Here is a 20,577-nt window from a genome sequence, read left to right as displayed (position 1 = left end):
CTATTTGAAAGCTGTGATTTTGTCACCACATGGCATTCCATATATGTATTTATCTATTCATATACATGTGTGTATGTATGTATGCATGTACATATGTGTATATGCATGTGTGTGTCTATCTATATGTACGCACAGGAAAGGCATGCAGATCCTTATTTGATAAGCCCAACGTAATTAATAAGTCAACATTGGGTGACCTTTCCAGGCTTACAGCATCCAATTCCAACCCAAGTTTTCTTGGCTCCAAGCCCTCTGTCCTATCCAGGATGAGCCGGGCTGCTCATACTAAGTACTGTTCTACAAAACGGGGCAGGGGGGAAAAGCACTTGAGAAAAATCAAAAGCAAAAAAATTAAAAACAAAAACAAACCCCAAACAAAGAAACAAGTTTTCAAAAACCTTGGGGGGGATTAAAATGTCTCCACAGCACTGTATTTCTCAAAATTGATTTATTCAGATGCAAAGAGCTTTAAGGAAGTATTCATTGGGTTTGTGGAGGTTTCTAGTTCAATTTATGCTAAGTCATTTATCCAAAAAGAGAAGGGGAAAAACAGAGGCAGATCTGCATCTGGCCTCCACGCTTTGTTTAGAGGGAACTTTTTTCTCTTTTAGAAGAGAGAAGTTTTATTGAAAACACTGAGAGTTTGGCTAACTGTGAACTTTGCCCTGCCCTCTGCAAGGCCGGAAAGCCCAGGGGGCCTGCTGGTGGAAGTCACAACTCCTTGAACGGAGGCAGAGTTTACCAGTTGGGGCCCAGGCCTGAGCTAGCAAGCAGGAGGCTCACGAAGCCAAAGTGAGAGCAGGGTAAAGGACTCAGCTACCACTTTCACTTTCTCTGGCCTGTTTATGTTCACAACAGCTAATGAAACATGGCAACTGTTTCTGGCTCAAATTCCTTCCCAAGCTCAACTGGCGAAAGTTCTGCCATTTGCCTTAGAAACAGACACACAAACGAGAGGCCTGAGGAGAGGAAGGAGGAGGCCGGCACCCATCTCCCTTTATTCAGAAGCCAGGGAAGTTCCCTTTAAGGAACCCTATTTCAAAGCTCCAAGCCACTTGAACCCTGAGTCAGGAGGCAGATTTGGCCTTGCCACCCATCCACTGCTACCTCAAGTGAGGTATGTGGACCTCTCCCACCATCCCAGCTGGCCTCAGTTTCTTCATTTGTAAAACAGTGCTTGGGCAAGGAGGGTATTAAACTGTCTTCGGTGGCTAAGTCACAGAGCAGCAAGTAAACAGTCTGTCAGCAAGTATTTCATGAAAAGTGAAGTTCTGGGAATACAAAACAACCAGGACAGTCCCTGGTCTTGTCCTAAGAAGCTGCAAAGGGGGAGGAGGAGGAGAGACACCAAGACGGAGCTGTTATCAAGGGAGAGAAAGCACCATACAAGGGAATGGGGCTTTCGCTAGGAGAGCTGGGGCCTGGTGCCTGGCAGAAGATGTGGAGAGGCAGCAGGAGAAAAACAAGAAGCTCTGGCCCAACTGCTACCCTCAACGTGCCTGGAAGCCTTCCCTCATGGGCCATCTCAGATACTCAGGTCAGCCATGCCCTGGAGCTTGTCCTCACCCACAAATGCACAAGATCCATCCATGTCCAGGAGTTCGGAAATTCCCATCTATTGCCTTCCAACTCTCCCTCTGCCTTGCACCCCCAAACTCAATCCTTCAACCACACCATGACCTCCAGTCTCCTCAATTCCTCCTTTCTTTCTGAGGACATTACCCACCCTCACACAGGCTGCAAGCTGTCTTCCCATCCTGATCACCTGGTGAACCACTTTCACTCTACACTGTCTTCTTTTTCCCCCAAAGTCCCTCACTGCCCCCACCCCCCATCCTAGCACAGACCTTTCCCTGTCAGGCCTGGATAATAACAACTATCCACTGCTTTGGCTCCTGATGACACACCGCTAAACAAAGCTGGAGAAAATCATAAAATTACAGCACAGGATTCACCCCAAATTCATGTCACACAATCTCAGCTGGGCCCTCACCACAGTAAGGCACTGTCCCTCTCACCACTGAAGCCTTTCCAAAACTTTGCATCCTTCCTTCAAATGCCCTTGGCTCCCCCTTAGTGCTACCTCTCAGTTGAAAACCTTGCCATTTGCTTCCATCAGTAGATCAGACGACCATGGCTGGGGTCTGGAGGCTGTGGAGGCAGCGCAAAAGCCTTGTGATCATCCAACTCATCAGAAAGAAAAGTTGGTAACTGCTATAGGTATGTCTCCAAAGTGGTGTGAGGGCTAAGAGGCAGTGCGGAAGGAAGGGAAGAAGTGAGCATTTATCAGGCCCTACCATGTGCCCGGCACTGTGCTAACAGCTTCACAAATATGACCGCATGTCATTCTCACAACCCTGGAAGGTGGGAGCTATTGTTATTTCCAGTTTATGCTGGAAGAAACTGAGGCAGACAGCTAAGTGACTTGTCCAGGGTCTTAGAGCTAATAAGTATCTAAGACTTGGTTTGAATTCAAGTCTTTCACGTTCAAGATCTAACACTTTATCTACTGTACCAGCAAGCTACATTGGATACTGTGAGCAGACTTCAGACTGAGGAAGACAGGGTTCAAGTGAAGAAGGAAGAGAAGGTGATGGTGGTGGTGGAGGTGGAGAAGGAAGAAGATTGTGAAGACAATGAAGATCACAACGATGGTGGAGGCTGCTGGTGACTACTGGGAAAGAACCTGACCTCTCCAGATATTTGGAGAAAAAAGTGAATTAGGCTTGTTTGATCCCTAGGGCCAGAACTAGCAACTTTAAGCTACACAGCCTGTGTAGCCCAGAGGGTAGAGACATCTTGGCTTAAAGCTAATTGCAGGCGGCACTTACTGTACTATCCTGAAAATATCAGGGAGCTCCTCAGACCCTCAGTCTCTTCATCCCACAATAATAATACTTTCACTAAGAAAGCCTGCTATAAGAAAGCGCTCTGCAAACCTTAGAGCCCTAGGAAACTATTAGGTCTTCTTGCTATTGTTAATAAGAAAATTATTGTTATTATATTCCACTGTATGGTATTATGCTATCCTGGGGTGGGGAAACCTGTGGTCTTCTAGGGCCTTGGGTACAGCCTTTTGACTGAGGCCAAGTTTTATAGAACAAATACCTTTATTAAGAGGATTTGTTCTGTGAAGTTTGAATTTGGTTAAAAGGACTGTGTTTGAGGTTCTAGAGGGCTACGAGTGGCCTCAAGGCTGCAAGTTTCCCACCCCTCCTCTATATAAATCATATAAGTATTACTATGGAAAGGTAGCACTGTTCAGTGGGTAGGGATTGGCATCCAAGTCAGGGAGACCTGAATTCAAATCCTCCCTCTGATACACTCTGACTGTATGACCCTGGGGAAGTCATTGAACTGCTCAGCAGCCCAGCCAACTCTCAAAGTTGAGGGGTTCCTTACTTTTTGGGAGGGGAGATCATGGACCCCTTTGCCAGTAGTCTGGGGAAGTCTCAAGACCCTTCTCAGAATCATGTTTTTTAAACGTATAAAACAAAAACCACAGGCATCACCAAGGACCATCGCCCCTAACGCTCACATCCGCCTGACCAGCAGCCCAAGTTCAGCCTCTTACATAATCGACTTGACATTTCATGCCTCTTACTTGAACTTTTCTTTAAAAACAAATAAATAAGTAAGTAAATAGATCGCCACCACCCGATCACCAATTCATGTTACTTCTTACGCAGGCTAGACTGCAGTCCTCCTCTCTCCTCCATCTGGAGAAAAGCCTCCATTGGTGATTGCTCCAATGGCCTTTCATTCAATCCAGGGTCTTAGGAAAAACAATGAAGCTTCCCTTCTCAAGGAGTCCTTCCCACAAACTCCCCAGGATCACAGGAAAAACAGTCACTCTCATCAAATGAGTGCTCTGGTACCTGGGTCAGTCATTTCTGGGCCTGTGGCAGCTCTCTGAGAGAGGCTCCTGGAAATGACCTACCAGGCCTACTCCCACAGCACAGCCCAGGGCAAGACAGCCTGGGAAGTCCAGGGCCCCAAGGGCCTGTCCCTACCCGGACTGGGAACTTCTGCTAATTCCCTCAGCTTCACCAGCCTACGTTCTATGGAACCTGACTTCTCCACTTTGGTGTGGATTTAACCTTCAGATCAGACCTGGAAGTTCACCTGTGCTCTCCTGTAGTTTCCTCGGAAAGGAAGCCAAAATACACTAAGGCCAGCTTGTCTCAGAACTGAGGAACAAACTGCCAAATGTGTTTCTACTGTGAAGGATTGTCTTTTACTTTATAAGGTTCTATTATGCAGAATCAGACTAACATCCAAACAGGTGTTTCACATCTGGGCTCAGAAAAAAATGTGTGTGTATACATATATACATGCATACATTCATACATGGGTATGGGTTTGTGTGCCTACATGTATATAAGCGCACATATACATGCACACATGCATGTATACATGCCTATATACATATGTGTTGTGTGTATATGCACATATGTGTGTACACGCACACACATACATAGAGAGGGAGAGATGGAGATTGAGATTTTTGCCCAGTACACCCTCTTGCTTTTATCAGTGACGATCTCAGTTCCATGATGTGCTCTGTGGAGAGAAACAGAGATTCTTTATGCTTCAGTTTCAAACGACAGAAGTGAGCTCTACCAATTCCTACACACACACACACACACACACACACACACACACACACACACACACGAGATCACATGAGCTATGATTCGATGTGATGTGATGTGATGTGATATGATTGATATGATATATAATACCTATTGAGAAGGACAGGGAGTGGGGGGAGCGCCCTTACACTCGTAAAGTGTTGAACACTAACCCTAATGGCACAATGGGGAGGGGAGCAGAGCAGACAAAGCAGACTCTGCTCCAGTGCTCCTTAGCAGGGGTAGACTCTGCAATCTGATCACATAACTCTTCTATCAACACTTTCAGTACCTTCCTGCCGCCATCAAATAAAATCCAAACGTCTTAGATTGGCATTCAAGACCCTCTACAATGGGATATCAGCCCACCTTTCTCATCTCCAGGGCTTCTCTACACTGTTAACTATAGCTAAAATGCCTTCCCAATCCTCTACCTATAAATAATTCTATCAATCCATCAGACCACTTTCTCCAGACAACTTTCCCTTTCCAGAGAGGAGGGCACGCCACCTTTGCTTTGAACCCATCACACCAACGCCAGGCTTTGTTCTTAATCTATGACTTTTATCTGTTGTGTTGTTCAAATGAGCTACTTTCAAAGTGAATATGTTTTAGAAGAAAAGTACAGCAAGCTCCAACTTCATTTGGACTCCCGTCCTTGTCGTGCCTCTGTCCTAGGTCCTGTCTGTGGTTTCTCTTCTGTTCCACTGGACCCATTTTCCTTTTTTTTCTTCACTCAGTAGCAAAGTTGTCATGAGAACAGATTTATCACTAAGTCAGGTTAACAAGATCTCAGAATTGTAAAGAGCCTCCGTGGCAATTTAATTCCACTTGTACCTAAACTAAAATCCACAGGTTAAGTGGTCATTTCTCCTGGGTGTGAGGAGGAAACCACCATCCCTCTACTCCAAGGTAGCCCATTTCATGTCAACACAGCTCTAAGTGGGAGAAATCTTTGCTGACATCGAGTCTAAATCTTTCCCCCTTTAAAATTTCTCTTGCTCCAAGTTCTGGCATCTGGAGGCCAGGAGAACAGGACTGCTATGTGATCCACATGACAACCACTCAAATATCTGAAGACTGATAGGGATCCCCCCTCTTCCTTCCTAAGCTTTCTCTTCTCCAGGAGAAGCATCTCCTGCTCCTTCAAAGGACAGCGTAAGGGAAAGATTTCAAACTCAGGACAGGCCAGCAAAACTCCCTGAGTGTATCTCAAACCAGATTAAAATGTAATTAGAAATGTCTGACAAGAAAAATAAAATACAATACAACATAGTAATGTGAATCTGGGGCTTTCTCAGCCAATATGCAGCCACAGGAATACATTTCTATTTACCACCATATGACCCCAATGACATCTAAAAAATTGTAACTCTCTATTACGGGATAAGAGCCACAAAGTAGCATCTTACCAGGCAACAGAATTTCACCCACGCCCCCACACATAAAAACTCTAGGTAAACACACATGTATCCTTTTGTGTATCCTGACAATCTAAATTTAAGTAAGATATTGTTCACAGAGCCTGAATTAGCATCAGTAAGCTTGGTGACTGGGCGACCCACCCTGCAGTTAGCTTCACAGAGCAGTAGGTTAGGAATTTGATCCAATATGCATTTATTAAGCATCTTCTAGGTGTAAACCACTCTGCTAGGTTCTGGGAATCTGAAGACAGGAGATATTTCCTGCCCTTCAGGAGTTCAGTCTGGGAAGTAGGGGAAGGAAGGAGGGAGAGCTAGGTGGTACAGTGGACAGAATACTGGTCCTAAAGTCAGGAAGATTCCTCTTCCTGAGTTCAAATCTGGCTTCAAACACTTACTAGCTGTTTGCCTCAGTTTTCTCATCTGTGAAATGATCTGGAGAAGGAAAGGGCAAACCATCTTTGTCAAAAAAACTCTAAATGTGGTCACAGAGAATGGGGCATGGCTGAAAACAGCTGAAAAACATTAACAAGAAAATCTCTAATCAAGGTTAGCTGTCCCTGGGAGATTCTCCCAAGGTGCTAGAGAACAGCAAGGTTTCTTATGGGGCTGTTATGAAGAAAGTCTTGGTAAACTGTAACTCAGTATACTCATGAAGGCTATTTTTAGTAGCCTTGTCATTATTCAGAAATGGTCAGACTAGCAGCCAACATGATGCGTGATACCCCCCTCCCTTCTGAAAGAGACAAATTAAGCTTTTCAACGACAAAGAACCACCACCCGTACGCAGATGGTACTTCAAGGTTTTCAGAGTTCTACATAAATGATGTCTCAATTTATCATCACAACAACATTGGGAGGTAGAGGATTTTTCCTATCCCCATTTTACAACTAAAAAAAACTAAGGCAGGGAAACTGGTAAAGGAAGTATAGCTAGGAAGGTTATGAGGCTCTATTTGAACTCAGGTCTTCTTAACTCCAAGTTGGTTGCTCGAGATCTTGGGCCACCTAGCTGCCAGTACGGCCAACTGTCCAACAGGAGGGCACCAATAGACCACCACAGAGGATGGAGAAAGAAAAGGAGCAACCAAGTTGTCCTGCCTGCCCACTTTGGAAAGGCCCTAGTGGTGGTGTCTAGTGGGTTGGACTTGTGTTCATTAAAACCTGATTTCATATCCTGTTTATTCTTCCCATTTGGCCGTCAGTGGGTTACTGAACATCTTCCAACCTCAGTCACTTCATTTATAAAGTGGAGATGATGAGGAGGAGAAGGAGGAGGATGGTGATGATGGTGGTGGTGGTGATAAGGGTGGTGGTGATGGTGGTGGTGATGAGGGTGGTGGTGATGGTGGTGGTGATGAGGGTGGTGGTGACAGTGGTGGCGGTGGTGATGGTTATGTCAGTGGTGGTGACGGTGGTGGTGATGGTGGTGGTGACGCTGGTGGTGGTGGTGGTGGTGGTGGTGATGAGGGTGGTTGTGGCGGTGGTGACGGTGGTAGCAGTGGTGGTGATGAGGGTGGTGGAGGTGGTGGTGATGAGGATGGAGGGGGTGGTGGTGATGAGGGTGTTGGTGACGAGGGTGGTGGAGGTGGTGGAGACAAGGGTGGTGGAGGTGGCGGTGATGAGGATGGAGGGGGTGGTGAGGATGAGGGTGGTGGTGAAGGTGGTGGCGGCGGTGGTGATGAGGGTGGTGGTGACAGTGATGGCAGTGGTGGTGGCGGTGGTGATGACAGTGGTAACGGTGGTAGAGATGAGGATGGAGGTGGTGGTGGTGAGGATGACAACTTATCAACACTTAGACAGCATGTTAAGACTTGCAAACAATCTAATCCCAATAATAACCTCTCAGGTTTGTTGTGAGCATCGAATGGGATACTGCATATCTAAAACATGCCTCACAAACATTAGACCAATATGTAAATGGAGGTTGTCATGATTATCATTAATGATGCCTTTTGGACATGAGCTCTCCTAGAGAAAGTGGAAGCCTGGAAAGTCTCTTGTACTGACTTTCTAACCTTCCAGGCTTGGCCTTCGTCCAATGCCTCCACCCTCCTCCTCCTCTCAGAAGGGGAATACTTCCACCTCGTAAACAGGAAAGTCCCTGAACAGTTCCTGCACCAGCATAAGCCACTAGGTGCTAAGCAGGGAACAAGCAGGCATCCCCTGGTTCTGCTCTTTGAAAGGAACATGATGAAAACGACAATGTGGCGGCAGCTCCATGTGCCTGGCTCTGGGTGCCTTCCTCACCCTGCTCACATCCATCTGCTCAGCAGCTGTTTCCCATGTTTCTTGGGAGCCCATGTGCTCAGAGTAAGAAGAAGCAAGCCCCGTCGCCTCTACGTGTTATGGGGGAGGAGCAGTGCTAGGAAAAGGAGTAATGATTTTAAAAAGGAAAAAGAAAGGAAGAAAAGAAGGCCAAGGGAACATTAAAGACACACAGAAGTGCCAGAGGGGACTCAACAAGACCAGAACGGGGTGATGACCAGGCAAAATTCAATATTTTCTAAAAGCAACAAATGCAATCTTCTTTTTGTGCTCTTTACATATGGAAATCGTTTGCTGACTTTGTGACAGAAAAACAAACAAACAAGAAAGAATACTGAAAGCCCTAGCAGGGGACTTCTACTCTGGTGGCATCAGCTAGCTCCTAGCATTCTGGCCTAAAGCTGGTGGACAGTGGAATGAGACTAAGTGGATGACAGATCAGAGAGGAGAAACTGAGCCTGGGAACTGCAGTGAGGTACCACAAAATGGTGGCTGGGACAGGAGACAGGAGGTCCTCAAGCCTAGGCCAGCATCAAGGTACCCAGAGCAACAGATGTATGTTAGCCTACAATGTGTGTTAGCCCACAAAGGACCACAATATGTGGATCCTGAGTCTAGACATCACAGCCAGCTTCCTGGTGCCCCTGGTGGGTTACCCTTGAATCAGAGAGAACAGTCAGTGACGAGCTGAGAGGCAGGGCCAGGGGCCAATAATTGTACACACAGCTGCAGCGGGATGACCACACATGGGACAGACAGAAGAAATGTGTTAGGGACACACAATGAAGCCTCAGTTGAGCCACGATGAGATCAGATGAAGCAGCCGCACTGAGCTGACAGGGGGAGTGAAGCTCTCTGGGACTGAAACACAGATGAGACAAACTATGCCCAGGTGCATGATGGGAGAATGTATGTAGTCAGTCAGTCAGTCAATAAATTTTATGAAGTGTCCAGGACATGCCAAGCACTATACAATGTGCTGTAGGGCCTTGGGGGAAGGGTCAAGCAGGAAGTGTAGTTAAACCCTAAACTTCTCATTCAATTTAACAATCATCTATTAGGCACAAATAATGTTTGAGGCCCAGTGCTATGTGCTGGGGACCCAAAGAACAAACCAGCATCCCTTGTCCTCAAGCAGTTTATGTTCTATTGGGCCTCTCTGGGGAGAGCAGCATTGTTGGTAAGGTTCTCCGACTTACAGCTCAATCTAGAACATCCTCCCTGGTGCACGTGGGGTACCCACTGTGTTATTTAACTTAGTTCGTTGGGTACATCATTTAAGAGTTCAGAAGGAGACACAGACCAATTCTGCCTTGACAAAGGAAAACTGAATATGTGCTATAAACAAAAGAAAACAAAACGACGTTATCCGATGAAAGTTCACAGCTTCACATCCAATCCCATTTTTTACTCTTCTTTGGATACTGAAATACTCATTTATTGATGATTGTTATTTTCACAGTAAAAATGAAAAGACCAAAAAGAAATCTCTTTAGAATTATTGGTATCTCTGAAAAAGAATACATTCAGCCTCTCTTGCCCAGAGCTATGCCAACTGGCACTCGAGAGACCAGGTTTACCTCCTGGTTCTGCCACGCTGTACCTACCACCTGGTTGGCCACTGGGAAGAACCTCCTCTAGGCTTCAACTCCCTCATTAATATAATGAAAGGGTACTGGACTCAATGATCCCCTGCCAGCACTAACACGCTGAGAATGAAAACACTATAGAACAGGTAACAATTTTTCCTTGTGGTCTTTTCTTCACACTTTTGTGACTCATAAGTGAACAATGCAGCAAAAGGCAGGAGGGACCAATGGTGACTGCCACCATATCTGGCTAACAAGGGGTTTTCTTTTTTTTCTTTTTTTAGCACTTAATAAAGGTTTATTTCTTTCTTTTTTTTTAATTTAATTTTTATTTTTTAATGTTTAACAATCACTGCCATACAATTGAGATTTTATCCGCCCCCACCTACCCCCCACTACCCCCCTCCCTCCCTGCGACTGCATACAATTCTGTATAGATTCTACATATACTTTCCTATTGAGTATATTTTCACTATAGTCATGCTATGTAGTCAGACTAAAATAAATGAAAGAAATCGTATAACAAATCAGAACATGATACACAAACACATACACAAACATGATCTGCTACATTTTGTGAGTGACTTCCATATTTCTTTCTCTGAGTGTGGAAGGCATCTTGCCTTGAGAACCACCTTTGGGATTTTTTTTTTTAATAAGAAGTTTCTGCGTTATTACAAAAATCCAAGTCTACCAGAAAAAACTCTCACACACTGTGGTCGTTGCTGTGCACAAAGTTCTCCTGGTTCTGCTCCTTTCACTCAGCATCAGGTCATATAAGTCCTTCCAGGCCTCTCTGAAGTCTTCTTGTTCATCATTTCTTATGGCACAATAGTACTCCATTACATTCATATACCATAATTTATTCAGCCATTCCCCAATTGATGGACATCCAACAAGGGGTTTTCTGATCTGGAACAGCTGAGATTTGGCTGGTACCAGCAATCACAGTAAGGGATGCCAGAGAAATGAAGTGACCTCTCACCTATTCGGTCACCTGACTATGGAAAATAAAACCAGCTCCTGAGCAGCTAACAAAGGGACCAAAGCAGATGCATTAATTTCATGTACTACCCATATTAGAACAGTTTTCTGCCAGTGTCTATTTGCTCTTCCTTGATTTATAATTGTATGGTCTTCTTGGGGAGCTCATTCAGTCATGAATTTCCTCTACAGAGATGACTTCCAGATTTCTACACCCAGCCCTAACCTCTCTCTTTGGCTCTGAGGCTGCAGCTTCAATTGTCTGCTAACCATTCATGCTTGGATGCCCTGCTCACATCTCAGATTCGTCACATTCAAAATCCTCTTCTCCCTTAAACTCATTCTTCCTAGAAAACTCCCTTTGTAAGTCAAGGGCCCTACCAACCTTCCAGTGCCTAGGTTCACAAAATCCAAAGGAAGCCTGACTTTTCCCTGTCCTATCCCAGGCCCCTCATCCAGTCTATACTGAGTTTTAGTCTACTATGTGTCTCAAATCTGGTCCTTCTCTCCACTCAGCTGGGTAGCACCTCTTTCATTAGCTCTCTCCTGATCTCCTACAAGACCCATCTACTGGGTCTCTGTTTCTAATTGTTCCCTTTAACCCTTTCTCTATGCAGTGTCCAAAATATACTTCTGAAGGAACTAGACAAACCACCTGCCTCCCTTGTTTCCATAGACTTCCTGGCCTGGCATTTAAGGCCTGCATAATCTTGCTCCAACCTCATTTCTCAGCCTTGATTCAAAATACTGCAGTGAAAAGTTCAGAAATGGCATCAGAGAGATCTGACTCAAATGCTGGTTCTGAACACGTAGAGGACCCTGGACAAGTTGGTTAGCTGCCCCGGACTTCAATTTCATACCTGTTAAATGAGAAGGTACTCATGGCCCCCTAAGCTCTCCTTCCTTCTGGAATATGTGATTTGATGACACCTTTATGAGCATCATATTTCAGTCAAACAGCACTATCAGAACGTTTCCAGATTTGAGTCCACAACCTTCCTCCTTCTTCTGCCTCTGAGATTTTGTCTAGGCCACCTTGCAGATGTGGAATCACTTTCCTCCTCACCTCTACCTTTCACAATCTTGATCTGACTTCAGTCCTGCAAGGGTACATTTTTTTTCAAGGACACCTTCACCAGTGCTTTCAGCTGGGAGAGTTCTTGTCCTTCTCAAACTGTGTGTTCTGATTTGTTGTCATGTCACGCTCCCATTCCAGTGAAATGTTGTGGCTCCCTGAGGCCAGGCACTTTTGTAACTGTATCTCTGAAACTCCAGCTTCTATAGCAGAGTGCCTGGCACATAGTAGGTACTATGTGAAAGCTTACTGCCTCACTAGCTGCTAACACAGTGCCTGGCACATAGTAGGGGCTATGTAAAAGCCTACTCCCTCCCTAGTTCCTTGCACAGTGCCTAGAACACCAGAAGACATTTGAGCACTTTTATGATTGAGATAAAGAAGCTGTTGGGTCTCTGGCCTCCAGCACATTAAAAGTAGCTCATTTGAAGGGGGGAAGGGATTATTAGAAATACTGGAAGGCAGACAGAGTGACAAATGACAGCCTAGCAAGAAAACCTACAAAGCGCCACAGCAAGTCCCCCGAAGGACAGTTGTGGGCCTCCTCCGAGCTCCCAGTGATCACCCAAGGTATTTATTGGGAGAAGGGGGAAGCATGTTCCATCAGTCCAGCTTAAGAAGGCAGAGAAGGAAGAGGGCTAGACCTAGAAGGACTTCTTCCCTTCACATGGTCACAATGGAACCAAGTAAGAAGCTTGAGGCATCAGGAGAGTCTTGTGGGAAAAGCCTTTCTTACCTGAAAATGCTGGAGAACTAGCACTAGATGTGTCCAAAGCCCAGGCCAGGGAGGCCTCTGGACTGACAGAGCCCTGCCTCTGCTCCATCTTCATTCAGCCAGGCAGAACTGATTCTGTTGAAGAGATGGGCTTGACATCCCTTCCCATTCTAAAATTCTAAGGGAATCGCCACTCCCTACATCGATCTACTTGAGGATGACCAAGGTTATGAGCCCCCATCCTCTCTTAACAACCATCATCAAGATGCAGCAGGGATGAGCTGCTACTGTGATGAAGCAAGGTGGGGACATGAACACATACCTGAAGTTCATCCTCCAACAATCTTCTGTAATCAATAAAGAGGTACCTGCCCAAATATGGTAAAGCCTTGAGAAAGGCTGCCAGGGTAATGAAATCCTTTCCTTTGAGCTCCTTTTTTCTCTCTCAAGCACTGTTCCTTCCAAATGCCTTTTTTAAGAAGCTAAAAGATCTTCAATACCATGTCCTTCATTCTCTCATTCCTCTCATGGGGCATTTTTTTCATCATCATTTTTATGAATGGAGAAATTGAGGCAGAGGTATGACTTACTGTATAGCTCACCGACTGTCAGCTGCTGAAACAAAAATAAAACCTGAGCACATCAAGTACTCCCAAAAAACCATGGACACCTTCTATATTTAATTACCTCGGCATCAGAGTTAAATGCTATTTTAATGGTACTGAAAATATAACAGAATGAACACACTTATTTGTTCTACAAAGAAAGTATAAGTCAAAAAAAAAAATGAGGGATGGTCAGCTCTACAACTTACCAATGTAACTGGGTCCAAACCCTAGTATGTAATACCTAGTACCAAAAGGCAAGCAGGGTGGAGTGGAGAATCAGTTCCAGGTATAGGAAGACCTGAGTTCAAGATCTGACATCCTTGGCTCTGAGACCCTGGGCAAGTCCTTGAAACCCCTAGGGCCCTCAAGGAGCTGTCCAAGATTCAGCTGCTATACCAGCAGGAGAAATGTTCTCACCCAGAATTTCCTACACTGATGAAATAGTCCCAGATCTGGTCTCCACATCCCTATCCCAAAAAAAGATACTCAACGTTTCCACCTTGATCCCTTATGTGACAGCTCCACATCTGCTCATCTCTCCTCTGAGGGGGAAGAGCACCTTCAGGGCAAGTATGCTGTCATTTCTCCCCCACCCACATCATCTCTCCACCAAGGACAGAGTGAGGACCCTGTCTTGAGGCTGTGATTTAAATAACAACATTCTTTTGTTGCTCTCTTGTGGTTCTGAGTACTGGAAGGCAGAGGAAGACAACCTCAGCAGAAGTAAAGTGGACTCGTAGGGCAACGCGTCCCCTAAGGGCAAACAGACAAAGGGAGTATGGCAAGCCCCAATCTGATACCAGCCAATTCTTGTGGGAGAGAAGCATCTGTGATGTCAATAGAGGTGGATGCCTAGAAAAGAAGGTGAGCCAATCACAGGCTACCATGAGAGGGCTGACTGTGCCAGGCAGATCCCGACATCAAGAGAATTCAAGGAAAGCCCCCAGCTCATCAGGTAAAGTCTGAACAAGAGCCAGAAAGGATTAAAGGATGAAGGTGGATTGCAATCTGTATCACTGGAGGGAGTGGCTGCATGAGATGGACCAAGGATCCCAAGCGTCCCTCCCTCCCAGGCAGCCTGAGACCCCACTTGTGGTATGTAGCACAGTGCCCTGCATGCAGGAGAAACAGTAAACCATGATGACAGCTGCCACTTTTATTTCACTTTAGGTGATCCTCACAACAATCTTGTGAAAGAACTCTATTATTACCCCCATTTTACAAATGTCCAAACAGAGGTTGAGAGATGTCCGGTAATTTGCTTTGGATCACACACCTGATAAATGTCTGAGGCAGGATGTGAAGTCTGGCCTTACTGACTCCAAGGCCAGCACAAGCCTCGACCCCATCCAGCTGCCTCTGAACCCAGTCCCACACCTAATCCATAACGGTTACATGAACAATACTCACTTGTCCATCCTGTCTTCCCGCTGGCACCTGCAGTCTAGGCTTAGAAACTGCTGTTGGTCTTCTGGTAAGAAATTAAACGGGCATGAGGCTAATCCTGCCGAAGCAGTGACCATGCTGTTCCTCAGGTCTGTAAGCCTGGGATGCACTTGCTCCTCAACCTCCACAAAGACTGCCAAGTGCAGCTCAGAGTGTTCCTCCTTTGTGCCCACTTTATTAGCACTCACCCAAAATTCACAGACACACATGAACAAACATTTCAGACTTGAAAGACCAACTGTCCCCCAACTTCCTCATTTTACAGATCAGAGAAAAGGCACAGATTAGTGAGGGGACTTGCGCAAAGCCACAAAGGAGGGCCTAGGAGACCTGGGACTGGAACTCAAGTCCTCTGCTTCCTCATCCAGCACCCCATACCATCTTCTATTACTTTGTGTATACTCTGTAATGACTGATTTCCACGTCGGTGACAGAAAGGGCTTGTTTTCTTTTTCATTTCTATCCCTAGGCCCCAGCACAGGACCTTGCGAAAAGGAGGCGTTTCGTAAATCCATGGTGATCCAGGAGCTCACAGACTTAGACCTAGAATGACTACAGTCCATGATCTCGCCCAAACCTCTCGTTTAAAAAGAAAAGAAGTATTTATTTTGCCCAACATTTCCCGATTACACGCATGGTAAATTTTTTACATGTAATTGGGAAATACTGAACACAATAAATATTTTTTTCTTCTTAAATGAGAGGCTTGAACTATATATTTTATACAGTCCCATATATATACATTTTCATTTTCAGTTCCAATTGTCTCCTTCCCTTCCACCCCTCCCTCCACCTCGGGAAGGGAAACACTATGATCTCATTATACATGTGCGGTCATGCCAAACAGATTTCCATGTTGTAAAATGTAGCCATGTTGCAAACAGCACACACACAAACAAAAGGAAACAATAAAAAGAAGTGTACAAAATAAGCGTCAGTCTGCACGTGGAGTTCATCAGTTCCCTCTCTGGAGGTGGGCAGCATTTCTTCTTACATCACGGGACCTTTAGAGCTGTGTGGGATCACAGTCTTGATGAGGGCAGCGAAGTCTTTCACGGTTGGTCATCATTCCAATAGGGCTGTTACTATGGGCAGAGTTTGATTCTCTGCGCTTCACTTTGCATGTGTGGATAAAAGCCTTCCTAGCTTTCTCTGAAATCCTCCTCCTCCTCATTTCTTATAGCACAACAGTATTCCATCACAACCATACAACACAACTTGTCCAGCCATTACCCAGCTGATGGGCATCCCCTCAATGACCAAATCTTTGCCATCACACAATGAGCTGTTTAAATATTTTTGTACAAATAATCCTTTTCCCTTTTCTTTGCTCTCTTTGGGATACAGACTAGAAGTACTATTGCTGGGTCAAAGGGCACTCCCAGTTTACAGGCCTTCAGGCATGCTTCCAAATCACTCCCCAGAATGCCAACCCCCCCCCCCCATTTTACAGAGAAGGAAACTAAAGGAATACAGGTTAAGTAACTTGTCCAAGGTCACTTGGGATAGGAAATAGCAAAGCCAAGGTGTTATCCAGGCCTCTGAGTCCCACATCAAGGATTTCTCTATGTCCTACTGTGCCTCCTCCAACGATATCCCCCATCCACCCACACAGCAATGTAGGCTGCCCTATAATCACATGGTCAGGTAACACTTGGTGCCCAATAGGTATGTCATGTGAAAAGAATGACTGAATCCCTGTCTCTGCAGAGGGAAACACCATCTCTGCAGGGAATACATCAAGCCTGCAGCCCCAGCCACCCCAAGTGAGGGGAGGCTGGGGTGATGGGTCTCTGAGAGTCAGGGGCTAGAGATTAGGGAAAATCTAAAGCTGCTCATTACTTGTAAATAAGCACACCACAGGATGGCAATAAAAGCTGCCATGAGCAACCCTATTAATAACACTATGTCCAAATAATGAATTCTTTTCACTCACCCTAAAAAAAGGTCCACTGAGGCAGAGACTAGATTGCAGCTGAAAAGAGAAAACTGAGCATCTCTCTTCTCCGTCCTCAGCTTCTGGTTGTTGCCATTATGTACATAATTAAGGGCTCAGAACTGTAGGCCTTCTAAAAAAGGGCCAGATGGGCAGAGTCCTTTCTAGGAGACTCTGCCTCCCAACCCCCATTCTGCCAGACGTGCCAGTATAAACTTACAGACAAACCCACCCAAGAGTGGCCACTTTGTGCTCAGGAGTCCCGTAACAGCTGGGGATGGGAGGGGTGAGGGGAAGGATGCCTTTCTTTTCAGGAGATTCAGAAAGCCTTTTCAGCAGCCTGCCTATTAAAAGAAGTGCTAAACATCCTTCCCAAACTCCCTCAGCATCAGAACAGCCCCAGCATCACCTTCTCAGGGCATGTGCTCCCCAGATGCTGGGCACCTACTTTAATTCTTTAATTAGGGTCACAAGAGATTGTTAGGGAAGGACAGGCCACAAGAAAAGGTTATCCCTGTTCCCTCCTCAGAAGGAATGAGTGTGAATCCTCCACGAATCAAAACCATCCCTACAAGTCTGCTCCTTTTTTGATCTTGGCAATCAAATTAAAGTGAATGCTTAGGATAAATACTGGTTTTTTAAAAATTAAACACCAGCAGCTTTATTAAATATCTATAAGGACATGCCCTACCAGTTTTCAAATGAATTTAAATGTCCAGCATCATATGCCAAATCTCATTTAATCAGCAATCATTTGTTAAACACCTACTGTATGCTTGGTCCTGTGTCTGTCTCTCTTTCTCTCTCTCTCTGTCTCTGTCTATCTCATCTCAGTTTGGGCAAACGACTTGCTTCTATGGACCTTGGTTTCTTCTTCTATAACCTTAGGAGGGCCAGTGTGGTGAAGTGGATAAATCAGTGAATGTGGAGTCAGAAAGAAATGACCTCAAATCCAGACTCAGGCACACATGGTCTCCGTGACCCTGTCCAAGTCACATAACCTCTCTGAGTCTCAGTTTCCTTATCTTTAAAATGAAGGGGCTAAAGTCTTTGCCTCTAAGGTTTCTTCTCATTCTAGACCTATGATCTGATGATCCCTGCCCTCAAGGAGCTTACTTTTTACAGAGCAAACAAGTAGACAGAGAAGTACAAAACAAACATGCAATAAATCCTGTCCCAGACACATGAAGAATGTGTGAGCCTGAGTAAGTTACTGCACCTCTCAATGTACTAGGTAACTCTCTAAAGACTCAGATGTAGAGAGATGCTGACCCACAGTCCCCTCACGGGAACATTAGAGGTTCAGTTCATCAGCTGGAAACATAAAGCACTTTAAGAGACACAGTGGTTAGAGCACTGGGCCTGGAGTCAGGAAGACTCATTTTCCCAAGCTCAAATCTGGCCTCTGAGTTATTAACTGTGTAACCCTGGGCAAGTCACGTCACCCTGCTTGCCTCAGTTTCCTCATCTGTAAAATGAGACAGAGAAGGAAATGACAAACCAATTCAGTATCTTTTCCCAGAAAATCCCAAATAGAGTCACAAAGTGTAGAATATGACTGAACAACAAAGCAGCTGCCCCCAACAACAACAGCTGGGGAGCATCAGGGAAAATCTCAAGTAGGAAGGAGGAGGCTGACTAGTGCTGACTTTTGAAGGGAGCCAGAGAGTCTAAGAGAAGGAGCCATCCACTTCAAGGAAAGCTGGGCCAGAGAAAGGGGGCATGTTGAATCTCACATGTTGGGCACCCACTGTGCCCTAAGTCTGGGTGGGAAACCTCACTCACACAATGTCCACTGAGTTGGGGGTGGGGGGAATGAGGCAAACCAAAATTCAAAGTCTGGAAAAGCAACCCAGAGCCCAAGAACCAGACATTGCCTTCCCTGGGGATGAGCACAGAGGTTAGGAAAGTGGTAGCCCAGGGCCCTCTGCCCAGTTGGGCCCTGAAAAGAGGGAGTTTACAAGCTCCTGTCACTCTGTGGCCAGGTCCAGAAGAGGCAGAAAATAGAGTATTTGCAAGTCAAAGGTCAAAGTTCTTCCCAGGCCCCCGAAGCAGCCAAGCAGTGGTCCCAGGTTAACCTAGGATGCCAAAGCTCCCAGACAGCTGAGCCAGATGCCCCCTAACCTTTTCCAAACAATGGCCCGCCCCAGGCCTCACAGAAGCAACTTCCCAGAGAGGGCCCCTCCTCAGCCCCAGTCTCCCAAAGCCCAGGCCTTGGGAAGGCACAGCTGTTTTCGTCTCTGACCCTCCGGCGAAGGCTCAGACCCCCAGGAGCCCGCGATGCCAAGGCTTTGTGCAGAAATGACAGAGAGAACAAAGGGGCCTTAGTTCCCACCCCACCTACCCAAGACCCTTCAGTCCACCCTGAACATCTGGCGCCAGACCGGGAGAAGGGGTTCTCCAGAGGAATGGCCCGGCCGGCCTCCCCAGCTGGGGGGCTCTCGGGGGCTGCATTTCTCTGGTGCCTCCTCCCCGCCCCCCCGCGAACCCCCCCACCCCCCCGCCCGGCTCAGCATCAGGCCCCCTGGCCCAGCTCAGTGGGGCGAGGGACCAAGGAGAACTGTCCTCAAGGCAAAGCAAAGCCAACCCGCCTGGGGGCCCTTTCATGGGCCTGGGGGCCTGACGAACCCCAGTTCTCCTCCACAGCTGCCCCCAGCCTCCTGGAGGAGCCCCGGGGTCGGGAAGGGGGAGTTACAGCCTCCCTGCTTTTCCGGCCAGGACGTCCCAAGTGTCAACTTTCTGAAAAGCCTGGCGCCCTGGGGAGGGGGCTTCATGAGGGCCCCCCTCTGCTGGCAGGGCCGCGACACGGGGTCGCGAGGGGCCGTCCCCCCCGCCCGCTGACCGGGGCTCCCGGACAGGAAAGCAGGAGCCAGGTTTCGAGTGGGAGTCCTAGGGACTCCGAGCCTTCCCTCACCCCTGTGCCTAGCCCGACCGCGTCGCCCCCGGGAGCCTCCCTGGCCAGCGCCCTGGGGCGCGGAGGAAAGGGGGGCCCCTCGGCCCCCAGGGGCCTTACCTTCTTTCACTCCGGGAAGCTTGGACTGGTCGATGCTGATTTCAGCCATGTTGAGAGCGCTGCCTCCTCTCCCCGGCTCCTGCTTCTGCCTCGGCAGGGGCTGTGCTCACGGCGGGGATCCCGGAGAGCCGCCCAGCCCGGCTCGCGGAGGGAGGAGGAGCGGGCTGCCGGGGTTGGGGAGCAGCCCCGGGCAGGGCTTCCGGAACAAAGGCGGGCAGGAGGGCAGCAGGCGAGCAGGCTGGGCGCCCTCACCTCTTTCCTTCACCTCTTCCTCCCGGTCGGCCTCGCCCTCCCTTCGCTCGCCTGGCCGCACTAAGGAAGCCGCAGCCACCTGGACCACCTGCTCATCCTCTTCTCCGGCTCAGCTCCCCATTGACACAAAGTAACGAGCCAGGAAATTGACACAAAGCGTCCGGTACGGCGAGAGAGAGGGGACAGGAAGCCGGCCGGGAAGGACCGAGCCCAGGGAGGCGGGGAGAGCTGCGGGTTTGAGCCGCGATCGCCAGTCTGGCCGGAGGACGGCAGCCTCCCCTGCAGGCCCCTGGCTGCTACTGCACCCCCAGTGTGGAGCCTGCCCAAGAGCTGCCCTGGGAGTGCGCCCAGGGGCCACGGGGGTTAGGGGACAGAGTGGGGGGAGCTGGCAGGCAGGGTGGGGGCGGCTGGACACCCCTTCCCCTGTTCCCTTCTCCTCTTGCTCCTCCCGAGTGGGACAACTTCAAACCCTGGCACTCAGTGCGGGCGTGGTGCCACCTCCCTCTGCCAGGGAGGCCAGCCTAGGGCCCGCAGCCCAGGGCAGAGGACGCCTGGAGCCCAGAGTACCACGCCTGACCTGTGTTGGCAAGACTCCGCTTTGGGACCCCTGGCTGGAAGCCCCCACTTCAGCTAAGC

At 47.5% G+C, this 20,577-nt stretch overlaps 1 protein-coding gene across 2 annotated transcripts in view; it reads right to left on the bottom strand.

The window, feature by feature from the left end:
* Positions 1-20,068, bottom strand: part of CCDC50 (coiled-coil domain containing 50) — an 89,447-nt gene extending 69,379 nt beyond the window's left edge. For both annotated transcript variants that reach the window (XM_072618866.1, XM_072618867.1), the window contains exon 1: positions 19,690-20,068. In XM_072618866.1, the coding sequence (XP_072474967.1) occupies positions 19,690-19,738 (49 nt within the window). In that variant the 5' untranslated portion in view covers positions 19,739-20,068. The remainder of the gene's footprint in view (positions 1-19,689) is intronic.
* Between the last annotated feature and the right edge of the window lie 509 nt (positions 20,069-20,577).

The sequence above is a fragment of the Notamacropus eugenii genome, chromosome 6 (assembly GCF_028372415.1).
Source record: "Notamacropus eugenii isolate mMacEug1 chromosome 6, mMacEug1.pri_v2, whole genome shotgun sequence".
Taxonomy (NCBI): domain Eukaryota; kingdom Metazoa; phylum Chordata; class Mammalia; order Diprotodontia; family Macropodidae; genus Notamacropus; species Notamacropus eugenii.
The sequence above is the reverse complement of the archived record's forward strand: the minus strand, read 5'-3'. Positions and strand labels throughout refer to the sequence as shown.